Below are 14332 nucleotides of genomic sequence, written 5' to 3'. Positions count from 1 at the left end.
GATGCACACCTTTAATCCCCGCACTCAAGAGGCAGAGACTGGCAAATCTCTGTGAGTTCAAGGCCAGCCGGGTCTACAAAACAAGTTCCAGGATAGCCAGGGTTGCTATACAGAGAAACCCTGTTTCAAAAAAAAAAAAAAAAAAAAAAAAACAAACCAAACCAAACAAACCAACCACCCTACTCTCAGGACTGGACATATCACTGGTTAGAGTGTATTAGAGTGTATACTGCTCTGGCAGAGGACTCAAATTCAGCTCTCAGGACCCATGTCTGGTGGTGCAACTTCAGTTCTACGGACTTTAACTGAACTCACGGTATCCACACACACTAAATAAATAGGCAAACAAATAAATAAGGGGCTGGAGAGGAGGCTCAGCTGTGAAGGCCCAAATCTGAGTGGCTAACCATCACCTGCAACTCCAGCTCCAGAGGGGTCTGACAGCTCTGGCCTCTTCAGGCACCCTCACACATACACATGTCCAAACACACACACAATTAACTATAGTAAACACAGCTATATGCTGTTTTCATGTGAAAATGGCAGGGTCTTAACAAGTGGTTCCATGGTGAGTTTTCCTTGTGACCTTGTGTTAAAAATGTCTACATATTAAATTCTGCTTCCAATTAGGATACAAATGCTACCTTCTTTCAATTTACCACAACAAAACTCTGGCCAATGGAGGTGGAAACCGAGTAACCAACTCCAGATCAGCTTGTATGTAAAGACTGTAGGCTGGAGGAGCAACTAAGAGTTTAAAGTCAGATATCAGACCTTTTCAAATTATAAAATTACTGACACTTTATGTAGTCCAGCAATTGCAACTAATTTAGTTAAAGTAATTAGGGTTTTCATAGACAGACATAGCCTATACTGCTTCTGTCTTCTCTGTAATGTACTCCATGCCCCACAGCTTCAAGGATGCCCCGGCAGGGAACAACATTAGAAGGCAAGCATGCTATCACCCATCCTGTCCTATAACGCAACACACATCACATTCACGTGACTTCTTGCCAACTCTGCATCACCCTATGGGGACAGGGGCTCAGAAAAATTAAGGCACAAATTTGCTGAGGTTGCAGCTACCGCTGTAATTCATTGATCCCTCACTAGGCGTCGCGGGTCTCATGCACAACTATGCAAGCTGCTGCTTGCCTGTAATACAGTAAAAGCCCCCACCTTTGGAATTCTCGTCACGCTTTAAGCTAAGCTTCCAAATCACTCGTATGCACACAAAGTTCTTGTACTCCTTTCGTACTTACCAGCATTATTACAGTGGAATATCTGACAGAAAACCTGAAGCGAGACAGCATAACTGTGTGTTAGAACTTTCATTATTGTAAATCTTGTTTTCATTGTGAGGGGCAGCAAAGTGGCTTAACTGATAGTCCAACTACTTAGGAATGAAATCATTTGTACATCGGTGGGTCAGAAAAGCCTCTTTAGAGATCCATTGCCAGCCTACTTGAACTTATTTTGGTGTCATGAGCGACTGGTTCCCTCCCAGGCACACTAATTATAATTTACCAAGCAGTTTAATATCTATTGGTCTTAACGTGAATGTCCTGGGGACAACATTCACACTTTAATAGTCCTACGTAATAGCAATAGAGAGGGTCTCATCTAGTCCTGGCCAGGCCGTACAAACCAAATAATTAAAAAAAATAATAATTTATGTCCCTTAATCCCCGGGGGTTTTGTGGTCCAACGAGGTCTGTCCTTCACCTCAGCCCGCGAGGAGCAGTGCGGGAGCTCGCACCGAGCCTTGGCCTCGACTCGAACACCGGCCGTCTCCCCACTAGCACAGCGGGTGCGGAAGGGGACACCGGCCTGGCGGAACAGAGGGCTCTTCACTGACCCAGGCCCGGGTCGCAGCCGGCAGCCAACATCCGTTCCAGCATCCGCCGGTTGGTCCTCGAGCCAGACGGAAGCGCGCGATTGCGAGCGCCGCTCCAGCCCCGCGGCTCTGCACCGCGCATGCGCACTTCCCGCGCTTCGATCCCCCCCCCCCTCCCCACCCCCCCGCACGGCTGCGGACGGGGCGCCGTCCTGGTTCTGAGATGGCAACAACGTCACTTCCGGCGTGGTTGCTAAACAACCAAACGGTTTGGCAACAGGTCCTCTGCTGAAGTTGGCGTGGCGACAGTCTCCTCACCCGGTCTGCCCTCGCGGAACTGAGCTAGTTAGAGATGCAGGTGCGCTTTGGGCGGCGCTCCGGACGGACGAAGGGGAGCACAGGTGAGCTGCCGTGGGCCCTTCCGGAGCTGGGATTGTTTCTCGAACAATCTAGGGTAACAAGTGAGGGCTTCGGTTGGCTTTTGAAATGGGCTTTGCCAAGTCGAAAGCATTTCCAACAAGTATCCTTGGAAGTTAGTCAGGTTTGGCCTTCGGATGAACGAGTGGAATGAGGACTGAGGCGTGCATAGTAGAAAATTCACAGGAATGGGGGTAGAAAAAGCAGAAAGTTAGACGCTCTTCCAACCCCCAAACTGCCCGGAACGTCCGATACAAGAGTCTGGGGGTTCTTAAGCTTTGTTATTCGTTGAGTAAATTTTGGAATGCCGTTTGGAAATGTTATTGGCTTATTAAGTCTCCATTCTGTTTCAGACCTGCAGAATAGCTCAAGGAATTAACTCTTTCCACTCTAAAGTTAAAACCCACCCCAAGTCAAATGCTTTGGTAGTGTAAAAAATATGGTACGTAAAGTAAGGTGACATAAGATTTGATTTTGTCATACACGTGGGAAAGTAGGATTCTTTAAAAAAAATCTTTTATCAAGTCCAACCACAACAGTTTAATTGTTGTCATGGTAACTGTTATGGTAGATTCTTGGAAATTTGAACCTTCTTCATGTTTTGCCTGAGCTCAGTAGCAGTGGCACCGCCCCCACTCCAGAGGACCTGAGTGACTGACTACCTGTTCAGTGAGAACATTACATTCTTACCCAAGTTTACACATGAAGGAAATCACCAATGATTCCATCAATTTCCTCTGATTTCATAAAGCCTTGTGTTTTTCCCCTCAGCCATTCTTAAGTCACACATATGAGGCAGTTTCCAGACACCACTCCACTACAGACATATCTGAGAAAAAAAGCACGTGAACTTTTCCTGGACAAACGTTTAACCTACTGTTTAATGCGACAGGAATGAAGAACTCTGAAAAAGAAGAAATTCCCTATCCACCTCTCCTGCCTAGCAAGGTAGATCTCCAGCAGGTCACCATAATCCCACATGCCGAGTGGGAAAGGATTCGGGATAGCCTCGGCAGGCTGACGAGAGAAGCGGCGGCCCTTCGTGCAGAAAGAACAGCAAAGAAGAAGATGCACGTCCAGTCCCAGGAACTGGTAAAACACTGGACCAACACATATGCAGTAAGTATCAGTCCCCTAGAAGACGCATGCTTTGAACACTACCTGTGGCTTCTTAGTAGTGTCTTGTACCTTTTTTGAATCATTTGATGTTCAAACTTCATAAATACAATGGTACATGGTTTCAAGATTTTTAAGTAACATACTGTAAATGACACAATTAAGGTAAACGTTTTGTTAAAATTTGGTACATTTATGCCTCTAAAACCATCATTACAGTTAGCATAATGAACATATTCATTGCCTAAAAGTTTCCACTGTTTAAATTCTTGTCACTCCTCATAAATTATAAGTCACCACTCATCTACTATTTATTATTAGAGAATTTATTATTAGAAGTCTCCACAGAATCTGAGACTTCGTTATGCTGTTAAATATACTCTTTGTACTGCTGAGTAGTAGTCTAGTGTTTGATACAGTAAGTTTATTTATCTGGTCACTTGATGGCATGGAACCAACCAAATGTTGACATCTGGGTGTCTCCATCTTTTGACTGTTATAGTTGCTGTGAACATTCATACAAGTCTATTTATGGACATATGCTCCAACTTCTCTTGAGTAAATATCTTGATATAGATATCTATATGAGAAATCATATGATCACTGTATATGCAACTTTGTATCTTTCTTTTGTTTTGCTTTGGTTTTTCAAGACATGTAGCTTTGGCTATTATGGAACTTGCTTTATAGACCAGGCTGGCCTTGACTCACAGAGATCCACCTGCTTCTGCCTTCCAAGGGCTGGGATTAAAGGCATGCACCACCACCACCCAGCTTTGTTTGTGTAACTTTGTGAGGGGGATATAGGGTGCCTGGAGAGGTGGCTCAGCAGTAAAGAGTGAGTACAGCTCTTTCAGAGGACTTATGTTCAGTGTTCAGGACTAACCTTGAGCCGCTCACAATCACCTGTAATATGAACTCCAGGGGATCTTTGGCTATGCAGTGAGCTTAAGGCTAGCCTGGACTCTGTGATACCATCTCAAAGAATATATATTTGAAAATATTTCCTTTCAGTATATATCTTGAATTATCATTTACTTACCTTGTCTTTTAAAAGACAGAAGATTCTTTTGCTTTTTGAGGTTGTTTTTATACTGTCCAGGTTGATCTCAAATATTCTTCTGCCTGGCTTCTGTCTCCAGAGTAGTCGGAGTTATAAGCATGTACCACCATGATTAGCTAACAGAAAAGTTTTTAATCTTAGTGAAGTCTTAGGATTGGAGAGATTCATTATAGATCCCATTAATGGTTTTGGATTTCAAATCATGTAAATGGCTGTCCACCTAAAAAATTAAATTAAAAATTAATTCAGGGGTAGAGAGATGGCTAAATAGTGGTTTGAGTCCCCCCACACACAGTGGTTCACAGTGTTTTGTAACTATAGTCCCAAAGCATCTTAGCCATCTCTTCTGACCTCCTCAGGTACCAGGCAAGCATGTGATGCACAGATGTCATTCAGACAAAACACCCATGTACACAAAACAAAGAAATAAATCCAAAGTGTAAGTTCATGTTACTAATGAATTATGCCAACACAAAAATTCATAATGAAATTCAAGTGATCTTATATCGATAATAACTTTTTGGTCAATTAAATTGATACATAAAAGCAAAATACTGCTTTTGGTTTAGAGTAACCACAAAGCCTGGGTTTGATCTCCAACACTATTTTAAAAAGAGAGAGAGAGAGAGCCAGGTGATGGTGGGGCACACCTTTAATCCCAGCATTGGGAGGCAGAGGCAGGCAGATCTCTGTGAGTTAGAGGCCAGCCTGGTTGGTCTACAAGAGCTAGTTCCAGGACAGGCACCAATGCTGCAGAGAGACCCTGTCTTGAAAAAACAAAAACAGAATGAGAGAGAGAGAGAGAGAGAGAGAGAGAGAGAGAGAGAGAGAGAGAGAGAGATTGATTATTTTGTCTTTTCAATTGATTATTTTGTCTTTTCACAGGGAATGAAAGAACAGAAACTTAAAGCCAAGCAAAAACGTGATGAAGAGATTGAGGCTGAAAGACAAATTCTTGATTTGGAGGAAGAAATATACAAACAAGGAGAACGGAAGAAGGCCATTGAAAACGCAAAGCAGTATCAGTTTTACCAGACAGAAAGAGTGAAAAGCTTTCATGTACTGTCCAGTTTCTCTCCTATTTATAAATATGTATATTTAGCATGTGTAGTTAACAGTTTTCTCTAATTACTTATATACAATTTTTTTAAAATAGTGCAATTTTTTTGTAGTCAGGACTTCTTCTCAGTAGAGTTATGAAGGAGCGCGATGCCCAAATTCAGTTTAAAAAGAATTCAGTCAAATCAGACAAGAAATGGGAGGAACAGGTGAGACTCAACGTGGAAAAAGCTATTAAAGAAGAGCAAGAGAAAGAAGAAAAACAGCGCAGAGAAAGATGTGCCCTTGCTGAAGACCATCTGAAGCAGTATGTATGCGTGAGCTTTTATGTGTCTTTCTCATAATGGGTATAGCTTTTCCCCTGATTTTGAAATTAATGTGTGCTGAAATACATGGTAGAAAAAAATACAAAGAAAAAGATTAAAACTAACGACTAGAGTCAAGTATGGTGATAAATCCTGTAACCACAGCAGTTAGGAGGCTGCAGCAGAAGAATCAAGAATTGGAAGCCAGTCTGGTTTATGTAAGAAAGACCATTGAGATGCCCAGTGGGTAAAAGCATCTGCCACACAAGCCTGACATGTGAGTTCAGTCTCGGGAAGGAAAGAACTAACTCCACAAAGTTCTCTGACCTTCACAAGTGTACAACTCCACATACATCATGCAGGCACACACTCTTATTTACATGTACCCACTATATTTCTCTTAAAAAGACAAAATAAGAGACTGGAGTGATGAGTCAGTGGTCAAGAGCACTAACCACTCTACCAGAGGTCCTGGGTTTGAGTTCCAGCACCCACATGTTGGCGCACAACCATCCAATTCCAGGCGATTTGACACCCTTTTCTGGCCGTTTCAAACACTACATAGATGTAGTGCACAGACATACATGAAGACAAAATATATACATACAAATCAAATTAAATTTAAAAAAAAAAGACAGAAAAACAGGGCAGTGGTGGCATACACCTTTGATCCCAGCACAGATAGGCAGAGATAGATGGATCTCAGTGAGTTCAAGGTCAGCCTTGTCTACAGAGTGATTTCCAGGACAGGCAGAACTGTTACATAGAAACCCTGTCTCAAAAAAAGACAGAAAATAAAGACAGCTCAGTGGTAGAGTACTTGCCCAGCATGCATGAGGTCCTAGGTTCAATTCTCAGCACTGTAAATAAAGAAAGAAAAAACAAGACCTTAACTAATTCTGACATTCCTAATATATTAATTAGTTTATTTTAAAAATATGATGCTCGGGACTGGAGAGATGGCTCAGCGGTTGGGAGCATTGGCTGCTCTTCCAAAGGTCCTGAGTTCAATTCCCAGCAACCACATGGTGGCTCACAACCATCTGTAATGAGGTCTGGTGCTCTCTTCTGGTCTTCAGGCATACACACAGAAAGAATATTGTATACATAATAAATAAATAAGTTTAAAAAAATATGATGCTCATTTGCTAGTCATTATTCTAATCATGAAATATAAGATACATTATTTTTTCTTTAGAAGTTCCTAATCTGGGAGAGTAAGGTACAGAATGCATAAACAAATTAGGGTATGATAAATACTTTGGAAAATGTATGTAGAAAGGTGTGTGTAAACACAATGGACGCCTGATTTAGTCTAGAGTAGGTTGGCAGGAGAGGTGGCTTCCACTTTAATCCTGGACATTAAGTAGAGTATGCCATCAAGAGTGGGGTAGACTCCGAACAGATGAGACAGGATGGGAAATGGCCCATAAGTGAGGAGAACCAGGTGGTTTGGGAATCTTGTGTAAGTACAATGGCTATAGTATAAAGGACTAAGGGAGCATTGCAAAGATGAAGTTATAGCCGGGCGGTGGTGGCGCACACCTTTATTCCCAGCACTTGGGAGGCAGAGGCAGGTGGATCTCTGTGAGTTTGAGACCAACCTGGTCTACAAGAGCTAGTTCCAGGACAGCCAGAGCTACACAGAGAACCCCTTTCTTGAAAAAACAAACAAACAAAAAGTGATAATAAAAATAAGCAAAAATAAAAAACCCTTCTGACCCATGCTAGAAAAGTAAGACATAGAGCAGCATTGTAAACAGTGTCTGGGCGCCAGACCTGGGCAGGCTAATCTGTGGCGCTGGGCCAGCTTGAGAGTGTATTTTGTACTAGCATGTTTAATTTCTTGGTTAAAATCTCTGTTTGGGGATTTGTGTCTCCACTATTTGTGAACTGGAGCCCATGAACTTACCCAATCCTCTAACTCAGCTACCTGTCCTGTCTAAAGACAAGGAGCACTTGCCTCTGCTTTCTGGCTTCTTTTCTTCCCAACAGTCGGATTTAGAGCCAGACAGTACGGGAAGTCCTGGGTTGCTCAGATTGTCTTTGCCACTGCCACTTCGTGTTCTTTTCCAGAAGAGAATTCAATATCCTCTCACCCCCAGCTTCGAACCTGATTCTTCTCTCTGAAATGTGACCTACTTGTCTGTCTGCTCTTACTTACACTTATGTTTTTTGCTTTAGAATAAAGCAACATGAAGAGGAAGAAGAAAAAAGGAAAAAAAATGAAGAAAAAGATGCTGAGGAGATAAAGCGGCAGAATTTGCTGTATGAAATAGAAATGAAAAAGAAACTAAGCAAGAAACAGGAAGAGATCAATGAAAGCAGGAAACTGTTCTTTGTAAGTTGAAGATGCCATAGTGGATCAGTTATACAGTCAGATGCCTGACTTAGGAACAAGTCTCCAGCGAGCTGTGTTCCTGAGAGACCCCATGCTAGGAGGGATCATGTTCAGTACAGTTCTGTGCGGATGTGATTTCATGCAGGAAAGAAAATAAGACATATTTGAAATGAATTTCCTTAAAACAAAAACTGTGAGGAACGAATGGGGGTGATGTATGTTTGATTTCTGTTGTGATTCTTATGGATGTAATTTATTTGATTTCATGTTTTTATACTTTTCTTTAGCATTTTAAAAAAGTTTTATGTGTGTGGGTGTTTTGTGCCTGCATGTAGTCTGTGCACCACGTGTGTGTTGTGCCTGCTGAGGTCAGAAGAGGGTGTTGGGTCCACTGGAACTGGAGATACAGATGGTTGTGAGCCTCCAGTGGGTGCTGGACCCACCAGGGTCCTCTGCAAGAGCAGCTACTGCCTTTTAACCACTGAGCCATCCTGCCAGCCCCAATGTTTTTTTTAATTTTTAAGTAATACATGTACAAAGTCAACACCTTAATCTCCTAGAGGCAAACGTTATTAGATTTGTTTAACTTTTTTGTTTGTTGCTCAAGGGTATTATGTATTATTTTATTTTGTCATTATTTGTATTACATTCACTTCTATGTGTGTATTTGCCTGTATGTGTGTTAATGGTGCATGGGTACAGCACAGGGGTGACTTTTGGGAGTCAGTTCTCTCCTACCATATGAGTCCTCAGGACTCAGACTGTAAGGCTCAGGTGCCCTGCCTTCTTGAGCCATCTTGCCAGTCCCTATATTTAATTTTTATATTAGGTCTGATTTGTTAGTGTCAGCCATTCTCTGCCCCTTGTCCTGGCTGTGGAACATTTGGCTCTTATCCTTTGTAATGCATTTCCATCTCCTGCTCAGTAGTTATCACACTTACGTCATTATCAGGATTGTAATTATTTGCCTCTGCAGATCCAAGCTATATACCACAATGGCTCTAGTTCTTTCATTACATGAATTTTCATTTTGTTTTAACCCTGATTGGCCTCAAATTTATGATTCTCCTGCCTTAGCCCTCTCCCTCTATCACACAGATTACAGGTATGCATTACCATGCCTACTGTTACAAATGCTTACTTTAATACCTTGATTTATTTAGTGACTATATTTTTAAATATTTTAAAATTTCATTTTGATGACTTTTTTCTATGTAACCAATAAATTTTGACAAATGTTTACTGATGATAATTTTCAATATTTGACTAAAGAGTAAACAGTCACCTGTGTTGTTTTTCTTAGAGATTATCCACAGAGACCCCTCCATCTCCTCTCCTTCAGGGCTGCTTGTTCCCTGGGCCTGCCTGCTGCCTGGCTGTCCTGGGCTTTCCTAGCCACTCGGTGGGCACGGCTCTTACTCCTGACTCTGATGTCTTCTGTTTCCTATTTACTCTCTCTTGCTGAAGACTATCCTCGAGCATCTTCCTAAAGAAGGGTGCTGGGGAAGCCAGTGGCCTTTTACACGTCACTGAGATTACAATTTACTTAACTATTTCTGCATTATTGACTACTTATAGATTGTTTCCAATACTTTTGTGTTATTAATGTAAATAAACTTGATATAAAGTGTGTGGACATAAACATCTTTTTAAGCTTCTGGTTATGGGGATAAATTTTCAGGAGAGAAATGACTGGGTGAGAAGCCGTGACCATTTGACAGGCTCTCGGTGGATGTGTTGGAAGGCGTGCTGTGACAAGCCACATTTCTTTCCTTCAGGATCATATGCACGACAAAAACATCATCCGAGCTGTAGAGCAGCAGCAGCAGGAGGAGGAAGAGGAGAAGATCAGAAAGTTTATCAAAGCCAAGAAACGCCTCATACAGATGAGGCAGGACAAGGAAGCTGAAACCAACAGGTAGGATTTAAAAACCCTTTTTTAGATTTCTTTACCTTATGAATATGAATGTTTTGCCTGCACACTACATCCATGTGTGTACCTGTTGCATTCCTTGGAACTGAGGTTGTGGATTGTGGTGAGCCATCACATGGGTGCTAGGAATCTAACCCGGCTCCTCCTCAGGAGCAATACATGTTCTTAACTGAGCTGTCTGCCCAGCCCCATAGGTAGGATTTTAACATAACATGATTACTAAAGTGCTATCTGAGATTGGTTTTCTTTGGGAATTGAAGTCTCATAGATGACTAGGGTGTTTAGTGACATGATAGTTTCAGTTTGGGGCATGAGAGTTGAGCTGTACCCATGGAATGTTCCAGAACTCTCTGTGGTAGACTGTTGAAAACACTGGTATCCTCTAGAAGAAATGCTGAGCTGGAGGAGGCTCTAGAAGATGTTGGGCTATACATTTCCTTTTCTCATTGCTGTAGCTGAACACCTGACAAAAGACAGACGCATGGAGGAAGAGTTCATGTTGACTCACAGTTTAGGATATAAATAGCCTGTTATGGCAGAAAGTCATGGTGGCCAGATCTGCTCATGGCTGTGGAGGCAGAAGGATGAGGTTGTTTGTTCACATCCACATGGCCCAGAAAGCAGAGAGAGCTGAATGCTGGCGCAGGGCTCAGTTCATTTTCTCTCTTCCTCTTCATCTAGTACAGTACCCCAGCCCATGAGGGCCTTCCTCTCTCAATCCCATCTGGAAATGACGCACAGATGAGCCCAAATATGTGCCTCACCAGTGTCTTGTCTGTCTGTCTGTCTGTCTGTCTTCCTTCCTTCCTTTCTTCTTCTTTTCTTCCCTCCCTCCCTGTCATTTTCTTGGTTTTTTTAAATTTTTTTTTTAATTTTTTTGAGACAAGATCTTTCTACATAGCCCCAACTGTCCTGGATTCTACTTTATAGATCAGGCTGGCCACCAACTCACAGAGATCTTCCTGCCTCTGCCTACCAAGTGCTGAGATTAAAGGTGTGCGCCACCATAGCCCAGAACTCTTAGATCTCTAGTAAGTATCACATTTCCATTGAGAATTTTCAAGATCACCTCAGTTAAAAATTGTATCTTCTAGACTAAAACCCAAAAATACAAAGTGGAAATAAAGAAAAACTGTACACTTTGTTAGTCAGCTTTCCAGTTTTGTAGGCATTCCTGCTGCTTCAGCCCAAAGAGAGGAAAGTTTTATTTGGATCCCAGAGTTGGAGGCTTCTGTTCATAGGCAGTTGGCCTTATTACTTTTGAAACTATGGCCGAGCAGTACACCAGGAAGGCAGTGCATGCTGGGGCCAGCTGAACACCTCCTGTCAGTCAGGAAACTGGTGCTGTCATTGAGACGTGCTGACAAAGGTGGAGTATAATGGAAAACGTGTTACTGGAGACATGCCCCTGGGGTTATAGCTTTTGCTAACCCCTCCTTTTTCTGTTTTTTAATTCTTACAATTAGATTATTCATTTTATTTTAAGTGTGAGTGCTTTGCCTGCATATCTGCCTACGTACCACATATGTACTTGGTTCCCGATGAGGTCAGAAGTCAGGGATGGTCGTGAGCCCCCATGTGGGGCCTCTGGAAGAGCAAGAAGCTCTCAACGACTGAGCTGTCTTTTTCACACACCCCTGCTCTTTCTTCATACTTCTTCCTGGCTGCCATTTTTCTGTCCTGTTCTGCCATTCTAGTCCCTCTGTGAGCTGGCACCTCTGAAAACACAGGCTGAAGTAAACGATAAATGATTCGTCCTTTCAAGTTCCTTCCATTAGGCATTCTGTTACAGCAGCGAGAAGACTCCTTCTCAGGGCCTGGGCTGCCACCTTCCACGTGTGTTTGCACGCATGTCTCTTTTCCACTTCAGACTACTTTCTTTCATCCATTCACAGTATCTTCTTCATAATTCCTCATACAAAGCTTCACAGCCTCTCAATAAATTAGTGAACTTCTCATAACTAATTAAAATATTTCTGTTTAAGTCCCCTTCCCTCAGTCCTCTAATAAAATGCACTTACCGTGTATGATGTACCAGACACAGACCTGGCCCTGGACTAGAAAGAGAATTATCCAGCCCTGACCTCAGAAACTTCACAGGGCCAGGGACATATAAACAATGAAATCAGCATGTCTATGATTTGGCTCTGGGTGGGATGTAGTGGTAGTGTGAGTTGTTTAGTACTTGGCTAACATGTTAGTTATTTCCAAGGTTTTATTTAAAGAAAGGGGTGTTATAGTGTAAATCCCAGTGCTAGAGCAAGCAGAATAGTCCAACAAAGTATTCCAAAATCTGTTCTGGGCCTCACAAGCTTTTGGTGGTGCAGCCAACCCCAGTGCTGTGGAGGGAATAAGTAGATTCTGAAGGATCACTAGCCAGGCGGTCTAGGCAAAATGTTGAGCTTAAATTCAGAAAAGAGATCTATCCCTCTCCCCCCAAAAGCTAGGCATGACAATGCACACCTTTCATCCCAGCTCTTGGGAAACAGGTGGGAAGTCTCTGTAAATTTGAGGCCAGCCTAGTCCACAGCAGTTCCAGGCTAGCCAGGGCTGCATAGTGAAACCTTGTCTCAAACAATAAAAGTGCTGGGGCTAGAGAAATGGCTCAGCAGTTAAAAGCACTGGCTGCTCTTCCAGAATTCCTAAGTTTAATTTCCAGCACCCACATGGTGGTTCACAATCATCCCTATTGGGATCTGATGCCCTCTTCTGGCATAAAGGTATTTATGTAGATAGAGCACTCATATACATAACAAATACATCTTTAAAAAAATAAAATAAAAATGCTGAGAGCTACAGGGAAGACACTGCAGAAATCATCCTCTGGTCTCCACTGTACCCGTCCGTACACTCATGACCACAGGCATGCATGCACCACACATACACAAGAACAATACTTACCTGTGTTATGGAGAATCTTAACACCTTCTTCTTACACAAGTATACATGCACACACTCATGTGATTATATTTTACACATTGATCACTTGGAAAATTTTAGAATATATGCTACTTATCTCCTTATTTTATTATTATTATATTATTTTATATTATATATTATATTACTATTATATTATTAAATATTTCCTTATTTAGCTCAATATTAAAACTTTAAAATTAATTTCTACACACACAAATTTATATAGAACTACAGACTTCCTTTTAGTTTTGTACATGACTATATAACACTTCAGATTCCCTACTGAGAGTGTTTTAGCTCCATTACAGAGCTGTTCTGGATGAATTGGCAAATGTGGTTCTTCTGTTATAGGCTGATGGAAGAGCGGAGAGAAAGAATAAATAACTTCCTAAGTGAACTAATGAAAGAGAAACTTGATACTGAAGATTTGATTATTGCTAGAGATATTGCTGAAGCTGAGGCTGAACTGGAGAGAAGAGAAAAAGAAAAATATGAAAAAATTCAAGCAGAGCTGAAGTCAATTGCAGATCATAGAGCCTCTGTGGTAAACAATTCGGTTCCAGTGCATAGTGTTGAGACTTCCCTGCTGTGGCTACTATCTCTTTGCCTCTCTCAAAACAAGCAGAGATTTGAGAGACAGTTTGAAAATTGTATTCCTACATTCTTGAAACTTTTTTTTTATTTATAAGCTTTATTTTTTAAAAAAAAAAACTTGCAAATAGACAGATCCTACACTGAAGTTAACTAGATGCAAAATCCATACATCCTGATGAATTTCTATACATTTATCATGACCATCAAGAAAAGATATGTAGCTCTATATTGGAGTTTACACTTTGACACTGAATTGATTTGTATGCTCTTATCCTCCACCAAAAGCGAAACTCCATGGCAGAGTTAGTACCGAATGAACAGTTGGCTTTGTGTTTTCTTCATGACTCATTAATTGCACCCAGTCCTTCCTTGTCTCCTGTTTAGCTTTTCTTGTTCTCTTTCCTATATGACACACATGTACATTTACTTATATGTATACAAATATTCTTTGCTGTGTTCGCATATAGGGAAAATGTGAAGCTTTATTTCTTCGGAGATTGTGTAGCCTCACCTGAAGTTCTACATTCTAACTACTTCCAATTTCTCGCAAATATTCAGGTTACCGTTGTCTTAGAATACATACAGCATATTTTCATCATCCACTCATCTGTTGATGGAAATTAGGTTAAGTCCAATTTTTTTAAAGAATTATTTATTGGGCTGGAGAGATGGCTCAGTGGTTAAGAGCATTGCCTGCTCTTCCAAAGGTCCTGAGTTCAATTCCCGGCAACCACATGGTGGCTCACAA

At 41.6% G+C, this 14332-nt stretch overlaps 1 protein-coding gene across 1 annotated transcript in view; it reads left to right on the top strand.

Annotated features, from left to right (window-relative positions):
* The first annotated feature begins 2079 nt into the window (after nt 1–2079).
* The window catches only part of Ccdc173 (coiled-coil domain containing 173), a 19952-nt gene continuing 7699 nt past the window's right edge, over nt 2080–14332 (top strand). Inside the window, exons 1-7 of the mRNA XM_005346526.3 lie at nt 2080–2238; nt 3147–3373; nt 5319–5492; nt 5606–5799; nt 7982–8138; nt 9917–10056; nt 13342–13534. Of these exons, the coding sequence (XP_005346583.1) occupies nt 2190–2238; nt 3147–3373; nt 5319–5492; nt 5606–5799; nt 7982–8138; nt 9917–10056; nt 13342–13534 (1134 nt within the window). The 5' untranslated portion in view covers nt 2080–2189. The remainder of the gene's footprint in view (nt 2239–3146; nt 3374–5318; nt 5493–5605; nt 5800–7981; nt 8139–9916; nt 10057–13341; nt 13535–14332) is intronic.

The sequence above is a fragment of the Microtus ochrogaster genome, chromosome 4 (assembly GCF_000317375.1).
Source record: "Microtus ochrogaster isolate Prairie Vole_2 chromosome 4, MicOch1.0, whole genome shotgun sequence".
NCBI lineage: Eukaryota > Metazoa > Chordata > Mammalia > Rodentia > Cricetidae > Microtus > Microtus ochrogaster.
Note: the sequence above shows the minus strand (reverse complement) of the source record. Positions and strands in the feature narration are given on the sequence as shown.